At 40.8% G+C, this 26400-nt stretch overlaps 2 protein-coding genes across 3 annotated transcripts; both read right to left on the reverse strand.

The window, feature by feature from the left end:
* Nucleotides 1–1607: 1607 nt before the first annotated feature.
* Nucleotides 1608–4500, reverse strand: zgc:55558. Of its 2 annotated transcripts, none has more exons than XM_040157743.1 (5): nucleotides 4151–4500; nucleotides 3782–3894; nucleotides 3038–3216; nucleotides 2480–2639; nucleotides 1608–2354 (listed from the first exon to the last, which is right to left on the reverse strand). In XM_040157743.1, exons 2-5 carry the CDS (start codon nucleotides 3890–3892, stop codon nucleotides 2241–2243), a joined length of 564 nt encoding a protein of 187 aa, XP_040013677.1. In that variant the 5' UTR covers nucleotides 3893–3894; nucleotides 4151–4500; the 3' UTR covers nucleotides 1608–2240. The 2 variants fall into 2 exon arrangements, with proteins under 2 accessions (XP_040013677.1, XP_040013688.1); XM_040157754.1 differs by lacking the exon at nucleotides 4151–4500 and adding an exon at nucleotides 4029–4137.
* Nucleotides 4501–8577: 4077 nt separating this feature from the next.
* slc17a7a (solute carrier family 17 member 7a) lies at nucleotides 8578–25764 on the reverse strand. Its single transcript, XM_040123516.1, has 13 exons — nucleotides 25703–25764; nucleotides 14441–14693; nucleotides 13918–14036; nucleotides 13399–13513; nucleotides 13216–13303; nucleotides 12846–12932; nucleotides 12105–12247; nucleotides 11780–11929; nucleotides 10685–10817; nucleotides 9758–9868; nucleotides 9206–9333; nucleotides 9009–9078; nucleotides 8578–8919 (listed from the first exon to the last, which is right to left on the reverse strand). The coding sequence occupies exons 1-13, from the start codon at nucleotides 25762–25764 to the stop codon at nucleotides 8624–8626; spliced, it is 1755 nt and encodes a 584-aa protein (XP_039979450.1). The 3' UTR covers nucleotides 8578–8623.
* Between the last annotated feature and the right edge of the window lie 636 nt (nucleotides 25765–26400).

Raw genomic sequence — 26400 nt, forward strand, 5'->3', positions numbered from 1 at the left:
TTTCAGGTATGATCATTATTTAACAATCAATGCAAAAATCATATTTGAAGTGATTACAATTACAAACAGGATATTGAGCCACACTGCTGTCAAACACATGAATGTACATATGATGTGCCTGTTCAGCTGTACTTTCCCCCGTCATTAAAGTAAAAGTGTGTAGTTTTACGGAAATGAAAAGAGGAACTTGATTGCCTTCCTCTTCAGCATTAATGATTCAGTCTAACCTCATAAGCCACATCCCTTCCTCTTCACTGATTTGGTACCTCAGAACAAAAAAACCTGTTCAGCTTTAACGTTTGATGGCACAAACTGAGGGAGAACCCTGGATGTAGTGTCTGTTCTTCCTTGAAAGACCTAAAAAGAGGTGGTCTATATTATCGAAGGTTACAAATCAGCCTTGGTGTAAACGCACCACAGTCTCTACTTGGTTTGTGTGTTTGAGATGAGTTATTTTCATCTACTATGTCTCTTTTGAGAAAACATTTATCCCCTTACCAGTAAAGATCCACCTTGGATAAACAAAACAGACAAGATGTAAAAGCTACAGCCATTTACTTGTTCGTTTCAGAGTTTACATAGCTGTCAGTGACAGACTTGTTCAGATCAACTCCATAATTTTAGAATGGAGTTACATTTTTAGATTATGAGATAATCCAGATAATGAGACAGGCAGTAGAAAAGTAGGAATCTATCATGGTTGGATTCACTTCTTTTACAACTCCGCTGAAGTTAGCTCACCAAGCTTTGAAATAATTTTAGTAACTATTTGGACAGCAGTTTAATGCAGATAATTTTTTTAATTGGGGAAAACTGTTTTGTAATGCTACAAAAATAGAAATGTAACCATCTGTTATATTTAAGAATCCCGGTAAATATCAAAGACAACAAACACTGCTATAAAAAATGGTTGCGCGTCTGAATATGCTTATCTAGCATCAAGTATGATCAGATACCATGAACGTTGCTGCGAGACTAAGTTAAAAATTTGTTTTCAGTGGTTTCGTGTATTACCACATGGACCTTTGCACACACACTACACGCTCTGGTAGAGTGTGGTGTAGCATAAACTGTGCTTGGAAACAGTGTCTTACAACTTCGACCACCAACAACACTGGGATTGACATAAGAGTTGCATTAAAAGGCAGACTTTGGAATACAGTGTGACCGTGTGGAGCAAACAGCAGGGCTGACACTTCAAATGACAAGTTAATGATGGCGTGAAATTATGGAAACAGGCAACAAATCTCAACCAATCATTTGAGACAGCTCTGTCTGCTATTCCTCAGTTCCTGATTAAACACCATATTCCTGAGTAAACCTTTGTAATGGCGCTACCACTAATCCTAAATTCTACAATAATAAACATAATAGGAAATGAATAAAGTGCACCTAGGAGTCTGGAACACAATTTTGATGCTTTTGTTACTGTGGTGATCCTATCCTACAACATTTTCATTAACATATGGTCTTTGTGAGGAAAAAACAAACAAAACCCAACTCTATATTGCTGTTGTGTTTCAAGCCCCAGAGGACACACCGACCTATGAAAAAAACACAAGGGGAAGACAACAAACATCTGTCTGGAAGCAAAACATTTTTGCAGGGAATAAAGTATCCAAGTAATTAGGATGTTGTTTCCTCATGAAGTCGGATGTACACTGAACAACTCATTTGAACAGTGAGTTCCTTCCTAAAATAATTTTGGAGATTTGAATTCAATGCATCGCCTGATGTGACCGCAAAGTGCAGTGAGGGACCAGTGTGAACCCCTTGACCCCTAAAGTCAAGAGGAGCTGAAAACACTGGTCAGACTATTTGTAATTAGAAAAAGAGAATTATCTGTACAGAGAACTTCTCACAGGTTTTTGGAAAAAAAATAAACAGAAAACCAAAAAAAACTTTCTACCACAGACTTAAATTAAGTTTTTGCAAATGCTGACATTAACCAAAAAGAAAAACTTAATTCAACTAAAAACTGTAGCTTCTAGTTGTTTGGTCATCGAAACAAAACCAACTGAATTCACAGCTTTAAATGGACACTGCACATTGGATGAATAAATGGCAAATCTTGTGGTGACATACTGTTAGTGGAAACTGTGACAGCAGTAAAAATGCATTTTGCCACGCCTGCTCCCATGTCTGGAGCTGTGCTGGACACCTCCAAAGTGATACAGGAGGTGCAGTGTTTTAAGAGGGAGCATGAAACAAGTGCCGCAAGGGATGCTGGTGGTGGTTCGCTATAGTATTATGCAACGTCTCTGAGTGTTCTTCTTGCTCTTCTTGTTGCTGCGGTTGGTCTCCTTATATCTTCTGATCTCCCGTACCAGCGAATAGAAGGCTTCCTCCACACCCTGCAAGTCAGAAACACACACAAGTTATATAATTTTGTTAATTACAGGTCTTCTTTTACGAACTGATGTCTTATTTACTCAAACAAGGCTCGTGCAAACTAAATACAGGTGTCGCTGTCTTTCACCTGTCTGGTTTTGGCAGAGGTCTCGACAAACGGCACGCCGTAGCTCCGGGCCAGCTCCTGCGCCTGCCGCGTCTCCACGGTGCGGGTGCTCAGGTCACTCTTATTCCCCACCAGCACCATGGGAACGCTGTCACTGTCCTTCACCCGGTTGATCTGCTCTCTGAGGAGGAGACACACGCGACAGCACCTAAGAGACTGAGGCCACCCTACTCTCGGGACCGTGGGTCACAATCACTCCTCGGGGTCAGCTGCGTAAACCTGCCCTCATGACCAGCGTGGACGTCAAATTATATGAACGCGAACGAGCCTTGTTAGCGTACAAATGACCTGACAAAACTTGTAACCACACTCAGCATGTCTATGGACGGGTGTTAGAGCTAATTACAAGTGCAGTTCCTTCTGAACAGGAAGCAGCTCTGTTGTCTTAAACTATCTGGACCTTGAAAGTAACCGTATGGTGCAATAGTTGAAATGGACAATCAATTCCACCAGCTGCCTTTCATTACTGATACAACAGTCCGTGCTGTTGTGTACTTGCAGCCACGGAGCATCTTGTACCTGTAGAGGTGAACGTCCTCAAAGGACTTGGTGTTGTTGATGGCAAACACGCAGAGGAAGCCCTCTCCCGTCCTCATATACTGGTCCCTCATGGCGCTGTACTCCTCCTGACCTGCGGTGTCCAGGATGTCCAGCAGACAGGTCTCTCCGTCAATGACCACCTGCTTTCTGTACGAGTCCTGGAACACAGCACAGCAGCGTGATCATGCAAGCTGTGCCAAACGTGTGCCAGGAAATCTGACAGTGGATTGCGTCATGTTGAGTCCCCTGTTTTTTTGGCAGCCGCACTGCTCCGTCATGTAGCAACAAGACCTTGTTAAATGAAATGTTTTGGTAATGAACTTGCTGAAACCTGAATATTGCTTTTTTTTTTTTTAACAATAATATAACGTCAATTATTACCATTAACTGACTTAGAACTTGACATATTCAACAGTCTGAAAATGAGATTTACAACCAATTTGTGGTGACTTTAAGGCAACAACGTGAGAAACGGAGGAGATTTCACAGAAGCGTTAACACTGTCGATTTAGATCTGTTAGTAGCAGTTATTTGAACAGATTCTGGCCCTGTTCGAAGGTGCCGTGGATTTGTGACAGTACGATCTGTCGTTTAGCATGTTGCCAATTTTTACAGACTGACAAGTGACATCGACCGTGTAGTCTTGTGTAGAGCTTGGACGCGTTACACGTCAGACACCAAACTTCCCCCCCCGGACACGGTGTCCGTCCGTCGGTCTCTCACCTCGATGGTTGGATCATATTCATCGACGAAGTGGTTCTGGATGAGCTGGATGGTGAGCGCGCTCTTCCCCACGCCTCCTGCCCCCACCACCACAAGCTTGTACTCGGTCATGCCTGGAAAAGGGATTAAGCCAACAGGTTTTCACACCGTGTCAACCAGGCAGCGAGTATGCGAGCGAGCACGAACACATCCAGCCACTTGATATTGCCCTCTTCCTCCCTACACTGTACACGGCGGAGACACTGACCCAGATTTCAAGCGTCCTATCCGCTGACGTTAGTCGCCTTCAGGTTAACTCTTCCTGAGAGTTACTGAGTCGATATGAATGGTTGCCTGCAGTGAAGTGCGAACTGTTTAAAACGTACTTACCCGAAGCGTGGGATTTATAACAGACGGTGGGATGAGCGATATCGCAGTTTACGAATGGATAAGTGTGATTAGCTTGCTACATAACGTTAGCCTGAGACGATTTCCTTGTTCAAAACACTTGTAGCGACACTTCAGGATCTGCCCGCGACTTGTTTTCCTGACTAAAATTACGTGTCAAAATACGAACGACAGATTTCCGACGCGGCTATTGAAGATCTAACTTTATGTTATAAATAAATTAAAAGCCTGAATTCCTAAGATCTCCTATTTAGTCTCCATTGTGATTCATTGTAAGTAGAGCGTTTTCACGTTAACCCCTTCGTCAGGCAACCAATGAGACGACGGCAGGCAGACAGACTTCGTAAAGGCCCAATCACAGTTGAGGTCTATTATTTAACCCCGCCCTCAGATGGCAGAGTCCAATCATAAATAGGAGTATCCATAACTGGGCGTGGCCTCTCGGGCGGCCCTGCTTCTCACACGGATGGGCTCGCCATCGGTATGCAGATGTTTGCAATCATGAATATCAATGAGGGAATTCACACTCATTTTAACACTAATTGAATCTGTACCCTAATCAGAAATATTATGAGCCTCTGCCTCATCTAATGCATTTCAATAAACAGTACATATTATTTCTGTGACTGTTTTGCCTTGGGCTGCGATCAGACCATTTGCTAGCGCAGGTGTCGTCTAATTATCTTATTTTGAAAGTTTACACCGGACGCTTTCGTGTGGTCGTATGTCTGCCTTGACACTTAGGGACACATGAGTGTTCAATGCCCTTCAGTGGTCACATTGTGAAACTGCGACCCTCCATTTAAATTGGTGGCTAATGCACAGCAGTATTCACTATAATTGCTAGTATAGGCGTTATTAATAACAATACGGTCAACTCATTATTAGTGTGACTATTACAAATAACAACAGTAATAGAATATAATAACATTAATATTATAGCAGCAGAAACATAGTATTGGTAATAATTGTATGATTTAGGAGCTGTACTAGCAGTTTTCTGGTGTGGAAACCGGTTTATGTTCATATCAGAGTCATGGCAGTTTCCGGTGACCTACTTGATATTAGTAGTGTTGATAACTGTATTATTTAAAGGGGATATAATCAATATTTGAATGGGGTGAAAGGGGTCCCTCATAGTAATGATCCAACAGAAAATCATCACCTAATTGGCGTCTTTTAGGTTACTGTTTTGGTATAGACAAAAAAAAAAAAACACGCGATAATGCAGCATACTAACACTGCCGGTGATTTCTTTCAAAATAAAGACCAAAGTCAAGACATCAGAAACGAATTAACGAACGTGACTATGAAGTTATCATAATGAAATTATTATGAAAATCACCAGGGACTTCAACCTAGCTTCCTGTGAAACAGAATATGACATATGATGTACAAATCATCCAATTAGTTAGAATCTGAAAATTGCAATAAAATGTACTTTTTTTTCACGTGAAATTTACTCTGCTGATTGAGAAAAAAAAATCCTCACACATGATGTTTTAAAAAACGTTTATCTTCAGTTTCACTACACTGGACAGTAAACAGACACACACGCGCGCGCGTACACGCACGCACAAACACACGCACAGCAGGCATCATGCCCCACCCTCTGGTCCATCATCCTCACTTCCCCTGTTTGTGACATCCACGTTTCTCGCCCACTCTCCCACCGAGTGCATCTGCTCTCCTATCTAATCTTTGCCTAAAATCACAGAGATAATCCTGCATCCATCTGTCCTGAGAGAAAACGAGTGAGAGAAAGAAAGACAGAGAGAGAGAGAGAGGACTGATATTGTACTCATGATGTAAAAAATTCAACACTAATTTAATGCCTCATCATGCTGTCTTGGTGATAAATCCCGATGACATGAATGTGCCGAAATAGTGACATCATCTTAAATTGCTTACATTTTATTATACACAAGGATATCTCACATATACAGCTTTTATACATAGAATATTTTTTTCACATTTTCGCATGTTTAAATATTAACATTTTCCTTTTTTTATTTTTACACTGATTCCCACCAGGTAACCACACATTTCATCAAGAGGGAGGAGGACAACACTGGAACAGCCGTAAACTGAGACAAAGAAGAAACTCGATTAAAAACACATTGATACAACACCTAAAAATGAAATTGTTCACAGGAATAATCATTCATGTCAAGACATGACATTCAAGACATTTTCTCTACACACTCTGCCTTAGTCACTTTTTAAAATAAATTATTGACATACCAACACATTTTACCATTAAACCCTCATCTGATTCAAAGAAATCCCTTTTAACATTCCAGCCGTGTATTTGTCACAAACCCTCTGTGGGTTCAATAGATTTTCTTGTTCTGAGAAAGAATTGTCTGCAAATATACTTTTAAATTCAAAAATAAATTACTGTGTGTCGGCAACGACCTGTGAGTACAAGCAGAATGCAGAACTTGTTTGTTTGCGTGTGTGTGTGTGTGTGTGTGTGCACATGTTTCATGTCTGAATCCGTTGGCTCCATTTGCTGTATGTGCAGGCGCAAAAAGTTGTGCAGCTTGCTCAATATGGTGCTATGAGAATGTTAGTGTCCTTTCAGGAGACGCACCTCTGGACTCTCCACTCCGCTACCCAGCTGTCTGTGCGTTAAGATGGAGAGGGTAGTTCTTTTAAATGGCACAAGAGGAGCTGAAGTGATCGGCCATGATTGTCAACAAACCTTAACGCACCCAATGACAATGCATGATAATGAATCTTTGCTAATCCAACCCTGTTCCCTTGTGCGCCCTAGGTGCACTTTACTCCGACAGCCACATAAATACCAAATATTGTGCCACCACTCCCTCTGCGCACTGCGCATGGTGCACGTGACTGTGCTTGCATGAAATTAGCACCCTGTGTGAGTGTATGTGTTTGGGTGTAAAAGGAAGAGAGGGCTGACAGGGTACTGCTCTGCTGTGCTCATTAAAACATGCTCACCGCACAATGTTTCAGCACCTGCACCCAACACAACAACACAACAACACACACACACACAGGCGTGCGCGCACACACACACACACACACACACACACACACACACACACACACACACACACACACACACACACACACACACACACACACACATATACAGACAGTCTGAAAAGCTCTGACCCACCAACTCAGACATGACTGACATTTAAAGACATGGAAACAACACCAACAGAGGTTAAAGACTGAGAAGGAGAAAACAGAGAATGTCCTGCTGAACACGGGGGAAAACGGAGGGAGCGGCAGTCACAGAGATACAGAAAAAGGCAGAGACAGAGGCAGCAGGAGCTGTGATGCCTGGGAATATTATAACTATTGTTCCGTGCTGGTTAAGTAGTGGAACAGTTAAGCAACTATCACACTCTACTTGTCATTCTGGGCCACCTCTCCAATGGGAGCATACACACCAAATGGAAAGTCACGAGTGTCAGACGATTACTCATGATATGTGCTCTGTGACCCATAAGCCTGGCTGGATATGACCTAGTTAGGTCAGACCCAGGTGAGATTCAGCTAGACACCACATGCAGCTTTGTGCACAAACCCAAGCACACGTCTTTGCACAAACAAATGCACACGCGCACACACACACACACACACACACACACACACACACACACACACACACACACACACACACACACACACACACACACACACACATTAAGGGCAGCCTGTTATAGTGAAAGCATTACAGCTTTCGAAACACACACACAGACTGATACAACACCTAAGCACCTTTTTTCTCTCTGACTGAAAAGTTGGAAAGTAGTCACGGAGGGTTTAAAACATGACAGACTCTCAGCACATTAATGAACCCGTGTTGACTACCACATGCAAGTATATTTGAACTACGCACGCCCTGGAAATATAATGTTGCTTGGGTGAAGCAAAATTAACTGGATGCATGACCAGCATCTGGGCAAGATTTTGTGTTGACATGATGATGTTGTAAGCCAAAAGGTTTTACATTTTAAAACCGAGGCCCCAAAGGTGCTTTCCCAGCAAAAACAGTAAATGTATGGCTTACACATAAAAATTTAAATACAACACAATGCCAGTGTCTTGAGAGACTTGCTGTACAGGCAAAAAGCCCACCACACACACACACACACACAATTGAATTGAATTGAATTGTGGGAGATTAGTTAATTTTTTTTGCAAAAGAATAACGTATGTGCTTATGTACATTAGCGACTCTAACACCTGCATGCACATGCTTACACACACGCTCTCGCACACAAACACACACACACGCACAATGGAATGAATCAGATGCATACTTTTGATATGTGCAATTGTAAATATCATACAAAAGCACAGAGGAGGTCCATTCAGTATTGCAGTGACTCTCTCTTACAATCCCTTTCCAAAAAAATCTTCCTCTTTTCTTTATCTTGTTTTTTTTTGTTAAACGTGTGTCATGTCAGTCTTCTATGTCAGCTCCCTCTCCTCATCTCCCCCATACATGTAAGAGTTGTATCCAGGCGGCTGAACATACTCCTCAGATTTATCCCAGTCTGTCACCCATCCAGGTCCGGCTCCTCCTCCTCCGGCCCCCCCTCCATTGGAACCAACCACCGGTTGGCTCATGGCCCCGTACTGCCCACCTCCATGATAGAGCTCCTCCGTCTCATTGGCCAGTTCATCCTCATTAATGATACCACACTTCTCGTCGCTCGTGTCCTCTATGTCTGCCCACGCCTGCTTTTCTCCTGATGCAAAGATTCCTATTGAAAAAAAAAAAACATGATCAGTATTTAGACTGAGGTCTTCTACACTTTACTCACAATACACTGTTTTCATAGTCAAGTCATACCGTAGAAAATCACTCCTCCATAATGAACGAGGGAAGCTATAAGGAAGACATACTGCCACTCCTCACGTGTCTGAAATAATGTAAAAAAGTGAGCTCACAAATGACTTTGCCTTGTCTCATTGTCCATTAAACATATACATTAATATCAAAAGTTTTATACTTGGCGTTGTTAAATTGATATGAGTGAATGGATGTACCTTGTGTTTGGTCATGGCTCCCACTATGAGAGGACACACCATTCCAGATAGTGTTCCCACCCCGTTTGAGATCCCCATCAGTATGCTGGCATATCGCGGGGCAATATCCAGGTGATTGACATTAAACCCTAAGAGAAAACACAAAAAACTGAGAACAATATAATTTTCCCTTATTTCTTAAGCTTTTTTTTTTTTTTTTTTTAAATTCAACGTTACTGAAACATACTACTGAAACATAGAGTAACAAATTTTCATGGTTAGGGATAGGAAAAAAAGACACCATGTACTGATATTTTTCACAACAACAGTGTACAGGAAAATCAATGAGGGGAGAAGGATAAAAAATTTGAAAAAAGTAAGCGTATTTCCCAAAATCTCAAACTGTTTCTTTAAAACAGGAGCAATAACCCTATTCTACATACCAAATCTCTCACAAACTGCTGATTTGGTCATTTAGACTGAACTCAATCGGAGTTTCACGCTGTTTAAAAGTGACATAACAGTAGACCTGATTAAATTGGGCTTTCAGCTTATTTGTTTATAACATAATACCTGAGATAGCAAATCCACTGAAACCCACAGCGAGGACCAAGAAGGAAATGGCAACACCTTTGGTGTGAGAGTATCCCACCACCAGTAGGAGGGTAGCCTCCATTCCAAAACCTGAAACACATCCGTATACACACATCAAAAAGTAACACAAGAGGGGAGGAATGAGTACTACCCACAACTTTATACTCTCTCAACTTTCAATGGTTCTCTGTTACACCGTAGTGCATTAAAATGAAGTTGTATATACATATCTGCCATGATAGAAATTGTACATTTGTTTATGCACATGAAATAGAAAGACTGATCCAACCTTTAAGCTGTGCAAAAATATTAATATGATTCCATGACCGGCAGCTGCCTGTTACTATATGTCAGTGCCTTAAATTTTAGGAGAAAATATTAGCAAAGCATGCACCATCTTCTTTTTGTCTCACTTTCTCAGTCTTTCTATCAGTTCCGTTTCACTTCAGTTGATGCTTTAAATGGCATGAGAAAGATATTTTCAAAAGAATATAAAAAATAGGATCTCATTCATTACGGCACAACAGTGGCCATGACAGATGTCTACTTTACTTTAAGATTTGGACATGTTTCTTTGAAAGGTCATATAAGGTTTTTTTTGTGTGATGACTGGACTCTTAATTTAATTTTATCTAAAACCCAGAGTGAATATTTTTTTTTAAAGTTTACAGTTAATCTTTTACACTTTTCTAATTCTATAGCATCTCAAAATATTCAGCCTCTCTCAAACCCAACCAGTTGTTTGGTTGAGTTTTAACTGTGTCACAATGATTAATATGAGATGTTGTTTTGCAAACTCTGGTGGTTCAGTGTGTTATTCAGTTTCTGTTCTTGTCATGCGCTGACATGAGTTTTCTTCTTTCCAACGTTCTCATTCCTCCTCCTCACCCTGCCTCCAACTCTCACCTCCACAGTTCATCATCTTCCTGACGTTGGTGGTGGACATCAGGTTGTGGCTTCTCAGGTAGTCTGCCAACTGGCCTCCAACAGGCACGATGATTGTCATTACCAGATGGGGCAAAGCTGACACCATGCCCACCTGAAAAAGAAAAGGGGAGAGGGAGAGATTGTGTGTGTGTTTGACAGAGAGAGAGACAGAGAAAGAGACATAAGGATAGTGTTTTCATTACTAGAGTATTATAAATAATGGGAGTATGAAGATTGGAAAAGATTGAGAATCTCCATTTACAGCTCAAAGTAAGTATTGATAATATCACACTGATCTCGATAGTAGTAAATGTTTATGCTGATCAATGCTCCTTTGAAGCTAATTTAGGTGACGGGAGCTAAATGACGATATAATACCGAAGAAAAGAGATGCGAGGAGAGTATAAATATCAATACTTGGAGGTGTCCTGGTGGTCTGGGTGTATAAAGACGCTGACCATATATCCAGGCCAGCAGGGAACCTTTTTCATGTATTGTCTTCCCCTCTCTTCCATTATCTCATGTCAGCTCTATACTGTCTGCTATCTTATTCTCTATATACTCTTATCTTGTTACTGCATTGAAAAAGAAGATAATTTTCTACTTAATTTTTACATTACACACACACTAAAGAATAATTGCAGAATATAAACAGGACTACACTAGTTCACACAACGTAAATGTTTTAGCGGAATTTTCCTTAAGAGGAATCAGGTCTTATTCTCAAAACTGCAGCTTTTCTGTCCATGGGTCATAATAACTTGCCACCTCCGGATAGAAATTATTTAAAATGCTTGACTTGGCGAGTACAAAGTTATTATCAATCATGAGAGGAAAACCCAGGTTAAAAAAAAAACAACAGAATTTTTTCTTTAACACCAGCTCTACTGTCCTTGAGCAAGGCCCCAGCACCTAACCACTGAAGTGACACTGCATTGACTACAATAAGTGACTATAGCTGTGAGAAAATCCAAATTGTCATTACAGTAGTACGTTTCTAAAAAAAAAAAAAAAATCAAACTACAGTTTCTGTAAAAGTCTTTATAATTACATATATGGGTGATATGATCTCACCTTGCTGATCTCAAAGCCAAAGACTTCTTCAAAGTAGGCCGGCTGGCTGATGAGCAGCAGGTAGAAGGTCCAGCTCCTGCAGAAGTTGGCCACAATGATGGCATAGACTGGCATCGAGGTGAAGAAGTGTCTCCATGGGGTTTTAAATTTCTGCCACCAAAAGGAATACGATATTACTACTATTATTAACTAGAGAGTAAGCTGAATGTGTCTCTGTGCATATATATACATTTGTACATCTTCAGTACGTGTGTTTGTGTTTAGGTCTAAAAGCTTTTCAGTGGTTGATTGATAGGCTACACATCACCATCATATAGCGCCATACCTGGAGAGGATTGAGAAATCCTGCAGACTCTCCAATCGCATCTTCGATGTACTTCCTCTCCTCTGGTGAGATGGTGGGATGCGCTGCGGGACTCTCATACGACACCAGAATCCAGAACAAGTACCAGAATATCCCAAAGCTGCCTGGGAGAGGAAGAGAGAGAAAGCAAAAGACACGGAGAAGGGTACAGAAAGAGTGAGAGACACTAAATTAAAGGTAAAGGTAGTAGTGAGAGAAAAAGAGAGACAATGAAAAGGAGCCACTCAAACTTCCTTCCAGGTTGGTGTTAATGTTGTGAAGCTCAACTGTGTGGGGTTTCGTGACATCAGTAGTAGGCTGGGAAGAAAGTTGATGTTCAGGCGGTGTTGTTAAACGTTATAAGGAAATCAGTGTATCTCTATGGAAATGTAAGAGAGGACTAGCAATGACAAAGCTAAAGTAAGATTGCAAGCACTCCGCAACTGTATTTTTTAATTCCAAAAGTGTAACCATCATCAAACCTTATACTTGAATATTCTGAACACCTGGTGCAGACACACATAAGTCCCTGAGGTTCACAAAAAAGCTCTGCCATTCAGTCTTGATTCTGAGCAACAGAAACAAACCAGGTAATGGATTTGGACACAGTTGCATTTGAACTGAAGAGTTCTAGTGTATGTATTACTATATTACTATATTACTTACCTGAGCAATCATAGTACTGTAGTAAGCCAACACATATTTGAGTATAAGAATACTAACCATAGACGTAGAATACTGAAGGCCACCCAGTGTATTGCACCAGTATCCCAGCTAAAGGCATGGCTACCACAGCCCCTGCATAGGATCCTAAGAAGGCATCAAACATAAAGAGAAGAAACAGATCATTTATGTTTTCCTTTTATTCATATAGTAATTTTTATGCACTCAAAATGCTTAATATAATCAATAACTAAGAGGCCATGGAAATCCACATGTCATGTACTTTTAATCTCTTAAAATTTGCCGTAACCTCTGGCGGCTGCATCTACAGCTGAACTTAATTCTAGGGGAGATCCCAAAGTTTTTGCAAATATCACAGATATTGAATTTTGGGAAAATGCGTCAGCAGGGTGTTGAAACTTTACTTTACCACAAAAGGCTGTTGTGGCTAATCGACTTCTCTCCAGGGGAGGCGCCCATTTGGCCCAGATCCCGTGGCAGGCTGGGTAAGATACACCCTGAAAGACAAAATACAGTCAGGGAATCATTCATTTATGTAGGAATAGTCTGACACACAGTCCTGCAAACACGTGCACACAGAAACATGCTGTACCTCAACAAGGCCCTGGCATATCCTGACCAGTATGACGCAGCTGTAATGGCAGCGAGCGGCAGATGGAATCAGCATGTTGAGGGTGGAGGTGGCCACTATGGCAAAGCCAAACACTCTTAAACACACAAAAGACAAACAAGCTGCCTCAGATCAAATATTCAATAGTAAGAAAAACAGCACAAGATGCACTAACAAAAGATGAAGCCTTGCTGTATGGCTGCAGCTGCATGTTGATTACTGATGCTGGTTCTGTCTATGCTGTCTAAACCCTATTCATTATGGTTTTCTATTGAACTGCTGGTACAGCTTTTTCATAATTTGTGTGCGGTCTGTTACTGCTTAATGTTTGGGAACTGATGCCAAGAAATTAGGTTTCATTAGAAAAAAAGAAAATTATAATTTTTTTCATAGCTGGCACAATAAATTACTTAGTACTGTATGCAATCAACCAATTTATAGCAAGCTAGAATTCAGTAAGGCCCATATTAGTGAAAATGGTGTAAATTTGAAGACATTTACCTGTTGGCTGCAAATTTTTGACATATAAAGCCGCCCGGGATCTGTGTGACAATGTAGCCCCAGAAGAAGGAGCCGTGGATCATCCCCACTGTCTCAGGATCCCAGGTGAACTGTGCAGCCTGGAAAAAGAAATTACTTGAACAGTTAAATTTGAAATTTATACAATTCAAAACAGAGAAGGTGAGCGTCATCAGAACGGCGACCAAACTTCATTGCAAACCCACATTTGTCTTTTTTTATTTTGTCATCTTCTATCATTTCTCAGCATCTACATACATTTTGTAAATCTATTGGTATAAATAATTAAGGTTCTAAAATTAAGAAATAAAGAAATACATCTTACAAATAATCTTTACTGCTATTAGTCAGGTCCTGACCAAAAATAAAGCAAGTCATTAAGAAAAAGAAACAAATCCTTGATAAATGTAGTACATGATGCTTGCATAACAAAGCAAACATCCTTGCCAAAGAGACATGGATACAGTTAAGGTACAAGAGCTTTGATTTCTAATGTGCCACTTACCACAAGTACTTCTTTGTTGCCTTTGTAGACAGTGTGATCATTGACCATGCTTACAATGGCCACACCCAGGTTGCAGCGGATGCCGAAAGAGATGCAGAATCCCAGGCCAGACAGGATGGCGATGATGTACCGCCTGGGCAAGCCAAAGCAGGTACAGTCCACAACCGGCAGCTCCTTCTCCTCCACCAGCTCAGGACGGCCCTCTGCTGATAACTCAATGGTTTCTCCATTTGGCTGCCGCTTCTCAATCAGCCTGAGGGGATTCACAGAGACAGTGTCAATTTCTGCACTTTAGAAAATAATGTGGATCCAAACTTTTCCACAGATGTATAATGGTTTGGGGAAATGTATATAACATTATCCTGTCGTAATTCAATTGGTTGGACATGATTTGGAAAGGGACACATCTGTCTATACAAGGTCTAAGAGCTGACAATGCATCAGAGCAAAAACCAAAACCTGGCTGAGCGCCAGAGATCCTGTGCGGATGGGAGAAAAGTCATCACTGACCTGGGCTTTATGGCAGAGCGGCAAGACGAAAGCCATTCCTCAGTTAAAGATACATGAAAGCCGCTTGGAGATGTGCAAAAAAGCACATAAAGGACTCTCAATCTTTGAGAAACAAGATTCTCTGGTCTGATGAAACTAAGTTTGAACTGTTTAGCTTCAACTCTAAGCGTCATGTCTGGAGGAAACCAGGCAGCACTCATCACCTGCCCAATACCGTCCCAACGGTTAAGCATCGTGGTGGCAGCATCATGCTGTGGGGTTGTTTTTCAGCGGCAGGGACAAGGAGTCTGGTCAGCGTTGCAGTAAAGCTGAACAGAGCAAAGTACAAAGATATCCTTAATGAAAACCTGGTCCAGAGCGCTCAGGACCTCAGACTGGGCCAAACGTTCACCTTCCAACAGGACAATGAGCACATGGCCAAGACAATGCTGGGGTGGCTTAGGGACAACTCTGTGAACTTGAACCCAACTGAACATCGCTGGAGAGACCTGAAAATGGCTGTCCATTAATGGTCCCCATCCAACCTGATAGAGTGTGAGAAGATCCGCAGAGAAGACTGTCGGAAAATCCCCCAAAAAAGGTGCGTAAAGCTTTTTGTGTCGCACCCAAGAAGACTCAAGGCCGTAATCGCTGTCAAAGGTGATTCAACTAAGTACTAAGCAAAGGGTCTGAATACTTATATCAATGTTGTATGTCAGTTTATGCTACTGAATAAATTTGCAAACATTTCTGAAATTTCTGTTTTTGCTTTGTCATAATAGGGTATTGAATATGATGATGGATGATGAATATCAATATGATGAGGGGGAAAAAAGGAATTTAAATGATTTTATCATAAGGGTGCAACATAACAAAATGTGAAAAAAGTGAAGGGGTCTGAATATTTTTCTGAATGCAGTGTAATTCAATTTGATATAATGTATCTGCCATAAAAACAGTGCAGTTTGAAATTTGAAACAAAGCTCTACAGGTCTGAACAACACTACAACATGAATTTGCAGTAACACACCCAAAGGTGAGTCCAACACAGTTTAAGAGGTTAGCACTCATGTCGGCATGCATCTTTTCTTTCATATTTACACAGCCTGATTGGGATGATCTGCTCTAATAGTGCAACACTACAAGGATCTAATTTGGAAAAATGTAATTCCTTGTCACTTTAATTTGCTGATACCTGCAACGGTCCAACAGAAATGCCTGTTTATTTAAATAGTAAAATGTAGATTGGCATTTCCCTTATTAAAAAAAAAAAGTCACAGACACAGACATGTTCCTTGTGAAAAAGAGGGAAAGAGGGAGAGGTGACAGTGAGGTGAGACACTGATCAGGGAGTCCCTAATGGAGGTCTGTGTTTGCCCCTAAGAGGGACAAAAACGTGCATAACATGGAAACAGTGTCTCAAGAGGGATTTCCTGGAAGTGTGGGGACCTTTTCCGGTTAAACTGAGTTTGGATGTAAAAGCTTGAAAACTGGGAAACGTGGTCGCCTGCTGTTGACAAATGACAAGAGTCTGAATCTCCTCTTCATTTTTTGTGTACATCTTCCTGACACCACAAGGCTCTCTGCATTTCTCAGTGAGGAGAAAATTTTATCTTTTCACATATGGGAGGTCTTCCATTGCTGTGGAGTTACCATGTTATTTTAAGGCAGTGGCAAAGAGTATATACAGTGGCATGAAAAAGTTTGGGCACACTTGGTCAAAATTTCTGTTACTGTGACTAGCTAAGCGAGTAAAAGAGGCCCTGATTTCCAAAAGGCATAAGGTTAAAAATGACACATTTCTTTAATATATTAAGCAAGATTGCTTTTTTATTTCCACCTTTCACAGTTCAAATTGACAAAATAGGGAAAAGGGCCCAAAACAAAAGTTTCAGCATGGTCATTACTTAGTGACACCCCCTGTAAACGCATTTTGTAGCAGCTAAGAGTCTATCAGTTCTTGTTTGGGAGCTTTTCGCCCATTCTGCCTTCTGTGAGATTCTCGGGCGTCTTGCATGCACTTCTCTTTTGAGGTCTATCCACAGATTTTCCATGATGTTTAGGGGGACTGTGAGGGCCATGGCAGAACCTTCAGCTTGCACCTCTTGAGGTAGTCCATGGTGGATTTTGAGGTGTGTTTAGGATCATTATCCTCTTTTCATCTCTAGCCTTTTTACAGATCTGTGATGTTCCCTCCCAGAATATGCTGCCATTTAATTGAATTCATTCTTTATTCTACCAGTGAAATGTTCCCCGTGCCATTTTTTTCAGAATGCTAGGCAGCTGCTTCGAGGAGCCCATGGCTGCTGATTGTTGGGACAAGGTTTTAGGAGTCAGAGTATTTATAAAGCTTTGAAATTTGCATCATTTGTCTTTTCCTAACAATGTAAATAAGCCATACTGCTAACAAGCTAACTAAGGTCTGGGACCTTGGTAAAAGTTCTGTGAGAGCTCAAATGTCCTGTGGTGCCCAAACTTTTGTATGGTGCTCCTTTCCTTTTTTTTCACTCTAAACTTGTACAAAACAAAAATAATACACATCTTAAATTCTGCTTAAATTACATCTTTTGGAGATCAGTTCACACCTACTCACTCAACTATTCACAGTATCAGAAATTTTGATCAGCGGAGCCCAAACTCTTTCATGCTTTAATGATTTTCTTCATGCATGTCTTTTACTGCAGAGATTTTGTAGCATTTGTCTAATTTTCATTGACATTCTCTCAAAGATACACACATACACACACAAACACACACACACTCACACACACACACACACACACTCACACTCACACACACACACACACACAAGCACACACACACACACACGCACACGCACACGCACACACACACACATACATATAGGCAAACACCTCCATGCAGACAACATGCTCCATGTTGGGGTCATGTCTGACTCAGCGTGTCCCAGTGTGTGGAAGCAGCTGTCACTAGCCAAGAGCAGAGTTAGCTATGACAGCACATTCCCCAACTGTCCGCTTCTTCAGGACGCCTGGGACCTGCTGCCATACTGGTCCTGTTCAACATGTCCACCCTCTCAGACACAAACAGGAGCTCTCTGGAGACCGACATCTAACCACATAATACCACAGAATGGACAGACTTGTGCGTTAATACTGCGAGGTAATTCAGGCCGTGTGTGAGTGCACAGATGGATGACAAAACAGGGAAAACGAAACTAGTAAGGCATGAATACTTGTCTTTTAGATGAGATGGCCTACTTAACATAACATACATCAGTTTGCACATACTTACATGCATTATATTGATTAACTGAAAATAAAGTTTTGCAGAAAAGCAAAAGCATTTACAGGTTTATAATTACTGTACTGCAAAATTTATCAAGAGAGCGTAATCAGTATTTGAAGTGTTATATCTAACACACACTTTGATTTTTATGGTCTAAAATGTCTTTTTGTCAACCAAGGATCCTCTGTGTTTCACTTCAAATTATTCAAATTATTCCTTATTTTTCTTACACGAGACCAACATGTTATTTTAGGCTATTACTCAATTTGTGCAAGACCACAGAAGTCAAACAGAGAAGTAAGGAGAGCGACCATCTGTGTATTACAAGCTCCATTCTCTCATTTAAACCCCCCCCTCGCCAGTATTCAACACACACGCACATATGCAGCACACTTAAGTAAATGCTATCTGCGGATACATGTATCTATAGTTATATTAGACATAGCGCCACAGTTTGCAGTGCATATGTATTTTATCCTGAGTGTGTGTGTGTTTTGAGTCTGTGTAAATTCACAGCGAAAGCGCACTGGGGTGATCCAGTTAGTCAATGAGCTGGAGAATAATGCACAGAAAAAGGTGCAGTCACCACATGGATTTTGTTCCATGTGACGAGATTGTTGGATTTTAAAAAGGTGTTGAAAATCCGAGCTTCATTACGTTGCCAAAAATCAAGTGCTTACTGCATTGAATACTGTTCCGTTTTTTCAAGCAGACATTGGAAACAATTCATCTCTCCCAGGCTCTCAGCACACCCAAACGCCAAGATAACTTATTCAAGCAAAAGACAAGTCAGACTCTAGCACTGTTTAATTATTGATCTGTTTTTGGGCGAGATAAATAATTTACTCTAGTTTTTACACCATAATCTGCCACTATCTATCTGCTGCCTTGCTTGTCTGCTTCTCTGCATATACGCTGCCTCATCCGGTACAATTTTCTTAGATATGCTTGTGGATTGCACTCCCTCCCCCATTTCCACACAGCAGATTCTCCATAATCTCTTTATACATTGATGCAGTCAGTCAATAAACAATGACAAAAACAAGATATGCCATCATAATGATCTATAAATTAAACCTGGATCCATCATGAGTTTTTCTACTTTTCAAGTAAGACACAAAGGACAAAGTAATGCTTTGTAAAGCAACATTGTGAAATTTGTAAGAGATTAGAGAGGCTGCATCCCCTCTCTCTCTTTTTCACTCTCTCTCACTCTTAATCTGTCACAACATTCAGATTAGGATTACAAAAATGATTTACTTCCGGAAATGAATATAGAAGGACAGACTAGTGCTGGGCATGGTTCAGCATGTTTCTCTCTCTATCACGACACACTGTTGAGTTAATGCTGGCCTTTGATTCGGTTCTTCTGTAAATCAGACAAAGGATTTCAAAAATATCCAGTTTTTTGTTTGCATCTCTTTTGGTAGTAATTTCTTGAGATATTACCTGTGTGACTGATTTAGTGGTGTGACCAAAAGGCCTCTGTCGGTTTCAGCTGTAGTACATGCAGGCACATGATATATATTTGATAGATGGTGCATTGGCCTCTGGACATGGAGCTTTAGCATGAGTGCCACAGTGCATTAAACACAAGAAACATTGTTACAAATCCTGTAATTCTAAGCAATGAGTTGATCGAAAAAGCTGATGTGACACAACGGAGGACGTTTTCTGTTGAATCAGCTGGCCGAGATCACACCGCTGTCCTCTCTGTACCAAGCAACTGTGCTGACTCACCCCCTTAATGGAGCTCGGTATTCTAATTCAGAGTTAGTGAAGGATGCGGGAGGATTCTCATTAAACCTCAAGACAGATTGCAACCCGACACCTGCACATATGCTACCAGCTAACGAGGCTAGCCCACAGCAAAAATTTATTACGGATGCTTCCCACTAAAGGGCAATCCTGCCCCAGTGTGTGTGTGTGTGTGTGTGTGTGTGTGTGTGTGTGTGTGTGTGTGTGTGTGTGTGTGTGTGTGTCCAGAAATAGCTGACTGGCTGAGGGTCTCCCTCTTCTAATATGGTGTTTTAAGGTGGTAGTGAAGGGCTTCATCGGCACTTTCACTTTACAAACAAATACGATAACCTTGACATGAATCAACATTTGTCACTCTGCCTACTTGCCAGCTTCATAACTGTGCTGGTCTGTGAAAACTGCTACAATCCCAAGCCAGTACAAGTACGAGAGACGCATAAAGAAAAGAAGAGTGTTTACTGGACATTTGCCTTTGTGCGAGACTCACAACCCTGTGAGCTCCCACTCAGCTGATGTAGCCGCTCTTGTTCGAGTAGGGAGGACCTGATTGGTCTCAGCTGGCAACAATTAATGAACCGGAGAGCAGGAGCAGGCAGGAGTCCCGTGACCTCAGGCTCTCTGAAATATCATAATTACAACAGAAGCAGGCTCAGTGGAGACTCAGTAACTATTCGCACCTCAAACTGAGCTCACATCTGTGCTTCTCGTCCGAAAACAAGAGGCAAGGTTCAACCTGCAACATCAAACCCGAATAAAAACCTGACATGAAATGTACAAAGTCAATCCAGAGGATTCAGTCAAAAAAATAAAAAGACTTCAATGCCTTTACACACTAGATTTGAACCCTATGGTTCAGTTAACATGTCTTTTTACATATCTTTAGTAGATCTACCTCAAATATAAGAAAATAATTTTAAAACTTTTGTTAATTTGCATTTTCACCCTGAGTATTATAATGTATTGACTTCATTGCACTCAAGTTGCACCACAGTATTTCCCCCTCAACCACAGATTATTTATTCATATTTAACGTGGCACTACCTAAATTTACAGCCAATATTATAGACCATCATTGTTTCTCTTCATAAGGAGGTTAATGGAGTGAAAGATGTGCCTGGAGTCCACACAAGTCTCCAACTATTTCTTTCCCTTAATAATCAAATCAGTTTTCCACAGTTACTATTAAATTGTGAGAAAACATTTACAATTTTGCTTAATTGGTTATTTTACAATAATATATTGGCTATGACAAAATAACACTGTGACTCTCACGTGCTGGTTGGTGACCTGGGAGTTTTGTTACTCTCTATATTAAATTCACCAATTCACAGAGCGTTATGCGTAATCCTCTCATAAGAGGATGATAGAGACGGAGAGAGGTGGGGCAAGGGAGGTTGACAGTAAAAATATTATATAACGCCAGCCCTGGTCATTATTTGTCCACATCCCTGAATGTGCTGTGTGCAAACCATGCTTTTCTTTCCTCATGTCCTTCCACCCACTTCAATTCTCCTGTCTAAAAATGATTCCACCCTCATTTGCCCTCTAGTTGTAGGTCAGGTGTTTGGAAATATGGGTGGTAGCTCTGGGATTTTTAAAAATGTTTAAATTGAAATTTCTGCAGTTTCTATGTAATTTTGATAGTGGTGTCCCCCCCTTCCTCCATGAACCTCTCATTCTCCCTGAAGTGAACAGATTGGGTCTCAGTGGGACTGTGTCACCCAGGGAGACACCCTCCTACCCATCCTGTCATACCACTTTTTTTCTCTCTCTCTCCTGTGGACACACACACAGACACATAGACACACACACGACATTCAAACACACGTGTGACCTTCATGGACTTATTATCCAAAATAGTATAACTCAATCACTGTGCAAGCGCTGACTACAAATGCATTTGCACCCAAAACACACACACTTTCTGCTTATCACTACCTTTACCAGACAGTAAACGATGACCTGAGCTGAGTCATAACATGATCATCATATTACATATTAAGATATATTAAGATACTTGTTCTCATGCTGTTTGGTTTCTTTCCAGTTCTATTGTGGGCCACAGTGTTTTTAAAGTCAAACCCAGCAACACACAGCGGCAGCGCCAACACTAAATGTTCATCTATGATAGATTCATCATCTGTGAAGACTACATGTAGATACTCCCACGCACAACACCACAGGCAGAGTGACAGACTGGCATGGACTCACAAAAACACAAAAGGAAAAGATAGAGAACACAAGCATTTTTGGTGTCTTCTTAATTTCTGTAACTCTCAACTACAATGACTGCCAACAGAGTCATCATCTTTAGGCTTAACAACCAGTCCAATAGCTTCAACATTATCACTGCTGCTGTCATAATCACAGTGATTATAATCACCACAGTCCTTGGATTGATGTTAGCTATTCATATGTTTTTCATTGATTTTTTACCAAGCTTTGTTTCTCACAGCTCTGAGTATTTTTTCAGACCACCTACAGTGTACAGTATAATAGTGACTAAGGAAGGTTAACTGCAATATTAGATTTGAAAAGTTTCCAAAAATGTGATACAAACCCCTCATTCATCAGGAAACCCATCTGATTTTGCACATACACAGAGAAGTAGAGCCAAGTAGCAAAGCTGCTCTGTCTCTGGGTGTACTTAAAATATTAATGTCCAGAACACAGCGTTATATATTATACAATACACTTTAAAATGATTAGAATGCTGTGATTAAAATATGCAAAAATGTTTGCAGTTTGCCAAAGACTAAATGTAAAAAATAAAAAAGTTATTATAAAAATATATTATTATTTGATTATTTTATTTAGACCACCATCCAGACCACTGTGTAATGTAACTAAAAATATAGCATTCCATTGCAAGTAAAATTGATTAAAAATGGATTACCTGTTATATTCCTAGTTGCCTCGTGTGTAGTGAAACATAAGCTCTCCTCACGTAGCCATGCAATCCTGCAGATTTAGACAAAAGGCCGCTTCATTTAAAAGTCTTTTAATAAATATATGTGGAATATTTATGAGATGCAAAATGTTGTTGGGATGCTATTAGAAACTTTTACAATTTGGAAGCAGTTGTAGCATGAATCTGTATGAATATATTTCATGCAGTACTTTGGAGTAGTTCCCAGGCATGAGGAGGTAAATAGATGATATCTGGGCATCTATTTGAAGAAGTGAAAAGAGTGAATAGTCAGAGGAAAGATGCAGAGTGTACTTGACCCTACAGTGCCGAAGCTTATGCTTACCTAGTGGAGTTTAATATAGAAACAGGAGATGCATTCTGAGGGAGAAAATGTTTAAATAATAGATGAACTCCTGGCTGCTTTCATCAGGAGGGATTCTTCTGTGAGGTGGTGATTGCACACAGACACACTCATCTATTCACAGAGTGCAGGGATGCTCTCCGCACAATTCACACATGCACACGTTTATGCACACACACGTACAGATGCATACCTAAAAACATACATTTTTCACACCAATTTGAAAAAAATATTCCCTTTTTCTTTTGAAACCATTGTTTGTACCTTAGACCGTGGCCACATAAAACCACTCAGCTAAGCTGAGGAAACGTCCACTACAATCAATCTGAATCCAATCGGACACATCACATCTCTCATAGCATCAGCTGTGGCAGTGCACACGCATTGCTCATGACCACTAAGAGAGAAAAAGCCTGAGATTTGCACGCCTGCTCATCTGGGAGACGCCGATAGGATGAAAGTTGTCTGTGCTGGTTTCTCAATGGATGGATGGAGGATGGAGGAGGAGGGAGTGGCCGGAGGAAGTGACATGGGTTGGGATGGAGTGAGTGGGAGGGGAGAGTTTAGGGATTTGCGTGGCTCGACAGCTGGACTGAAAAACAGGCTATTTCAGGACGGGATTTATACGTTTCGTTGCTACCTCAAATCCTGAGAGAGTGAAAGCTTAAAGCAATGGTTATTGCATGAGGTTCTATCAGTGTCTTTAATCTCTCCTTTTTTCACTGAAATATTGTCTGCAGTTATATATATGCTGATCTTTTATTTAAAAAATGACACCGGCACAGACATATACTTGTCAAGATCTGCTTCTTCATAAACCATCTCAAAGAGCCACTTTGTGTGTCATATAAAGGCTGTACAGGTGACAAAGATGTGCAGATTTCTTTTCATTACTCTAGGGCTGCAGTTATTTAAAAAAAAAAACATCACAAAACGATTTTAAAAAAATTGACCATCAGAATTTCCTGCAGTCCGCGGTACCACCAACAGTCCCCAACCCAAAGATATTAGAATTTATATCCAATAGGTCAAAAGATAGCAGCAAAACTTCCAAACTGAGAAGCTTTTCCTCCGGAAGCCATTACAGTTATGAACAGCCATAGTGCTACAAACGATCAGTTTGCCTGTGTGGAGATAAATAAATGCACTTGCACTTTTCACTTCTGCTTTTTAACATCATTTGTGCCCTTGTGGTGTTGGACACTGTTTGCCAGCTCTAAACTGGCCAATATTATAAATCGTTGTATATCCCACCTCTTATTAATAGTTGTATTTTTAAATTATTTTTATATGTGTAATTGAATCATCTGTGTGTATCTTTGTTTGCAAACTCGCTTGCCTCAAATTGCCCGTGGAGGGAAGTATTTTAAAATTGAACTGAATAGAACTATGTAATGTTTGGTATTTTTACTTGAAAAATGAAGGGAAAAAAAAGAATCAATTATTGAAATAGTTGCTGATGAAGTTTCTGTTGATTGATTAATTCAGCTCTAGATTACTATAATGATTATTAATAATTATTATCATGCTTTCTTTGTATCTTTTTTTTGATCCACCAATGGCAGCATTGGCTTCGTTATGTAAAAATTTCAGTTTCAGAAATTTCAGAAATTTTCTTGATAACTATCATAAATAATTGGCTTAGATCTCAAGGCTCATTCGTCGGAGAAAGACAGAAGTAACTCTTGTCATAGGATGCCTTGACATGTTAAAAGCCCTCGAGTCCACTACAGTGTTACAGACTGATAATAATCACCCGATAGATAGATAGATAGATACATAGATAGATAGATCTAAGAGGTTTTGACGGTTCATTTAGGACTTTGGCTCCATCTGGTCAGTGCTCCCATTCAGCCGGGTCGTGCCAATAACGCACGGAAATATTATGTAACCACACTTTCTTATAGTCTGAAACACCAATATGCTCGATCCACTCTGAGCTGGGCCAAATCTGACAAAAACAAACCAGCAAACAAACAAACAAACAGGATGAAACGAGTTCCAGAGACAACAGCATCCCTCATGGTTTTCAGAAGTGTGCCACAAAGCATCAAACCACAACGAAAAAGCGTTCACGGCACTTTAAAGGCACAATTCCAAACACAAAATAAAAACAAACTCTCCATAAACGAGAGCCGCAGATTTTCTCCAACATTTTGAACATTTCACACCCACTTCTGTCAATCCAATCACTGCACTATGCGCTGCGCAAAGCTGGACTTTTTTTTTTTTTTTTTTTTGCCTCTGCCTGCATAATGTTTGCTTCTTAAATCCAACAGTCTCCTCTTTCCCCAGTTAAAATCAATAAAGAACAAACTTTCCCTCCACTGAGGAGAAACTGGCTGGAGGCGAGAGGATGGGAGCCCGCAGCACAATGAACTGCAGTGTCCCGCAGAACAAAATTTACCCTCAAGAAACGAGTGAAAACGGGGAAAAGTCAGAGGTGGGTTCGGGAATAAGTGAAACAGTTGTGTACCTGTGAATTTTCCCCAGAGTTTTGCCCGCTACCGCCTTAAACCTGTCTGGTCGGATCTCCATCCTTGCAGCTCCTTGACCCGGCCGGTTTGCTGATGTCCCGCGCGCCCTCCTGTCCTGCCTGAACGCGCGCAGTCCTCGCCCCCCCCCCCCTCTCTCATCCCTCCCTACCCGCACCCTCCTCCACTTCACTCTCAGATGGGCCACAGAGAGGTGTAGGCCTTTCAGGCTCACTGTAAAAAAAAAAAAAAACAAAACCAAAAAGTCATGCAGCTTTTGGTCTCTGTTGATAAAGGAGATGTCTTTCATTGAAATGCGGGCAGTGGAGTTGAATTGGATATTTTATTTTCAAGCTGCTTATACAAGGTCATCATAGGTTTACTATGATCAGTTATGATGATCAGGAAGTGCTACAAAAGTGCTATAAAAAGGGAAGTTGGAAAAATGACAGGACTAACTAAATGACACTGCATTGAAAGTTGGGCTTTTATGATTATTTTCCTGTTGCGGCTAAAGTGCTACAATTTCCGTCTTCCCCCTAAACTGTGTGTTCGGGGGAAAAGCTTTTGGCCATTTGAACATCACCTTTGCACTACGGGCTCTTCATTTTCATATTCTTGATTTTCAGGACGTACTTCCTCTCTCAATGAAAACAAAACAATACCGCGCTAAGAACTTGTGCGACAACATGAAACGTAT

Source organism: Xiphias gladius, chromosome 3 (genome assembly GCF_016859285.1).
Source record: "Xiphias gladius isolate SHS-SW01 ecotype Sanya breed wild chromosome 3, ASM1685928v1, whole genome shotgun sequence".
Classification (NCBI taxonomy): Eukaryota; Metazoa; Chordata; class Actinopteri; order Istiophoriformes; family Xiphiidae; genus Xiphias; species Xiphias gladius.

Excerpts from the sequence above, each read along its gene's own strand:
- slc17a7a (XM_040123516.1), bottom strand. The coding sequence starts at position 25,764 with ATGGAGATCCGACCAGACAGGTTTAAGGCGGTAGCGGGCAAAACTCTG. Across the intron at positions 11,930-12,104 it reads GATTTCTCAATCCTCTCCAG|AAATTTAAAACCCCATGGAG; the intron begins GTATGGCGCTAT and ends TTTTGGTGGCAG. Across the intron at positions 8,920-9,008 it reads TGGAGGAGTGATTTTCTACG|GAATCTTTGCATCAGGAGAA; the intron begins GTATGACTTGAC and ends TTTTTTCAATAG.
- zgc:55558 (XM_040157743.1), bottom strand. The coding sequence starts at position 3,892 with ATGACCGAGTACAAGCTTGTGGTGGTGGGGGCAGGAGGCGTGGGGAAG. Across the intron at positions 2,640-3,037 it reads GAGGACGTTCACCTCTACAG|AGAGCAGATCAACCGGGTGA; the intron begins GTACAAGATGCT and ends TCTCCTCCTCAG. Across the intron at positions 2,355-2,479 it reads CCTCTGCCAAAACCAGACAG|GGTGTGGAGGAAGCCTTCTA; the intron begins GTGAAAGACAGC and ends TCTGACTTGCAG.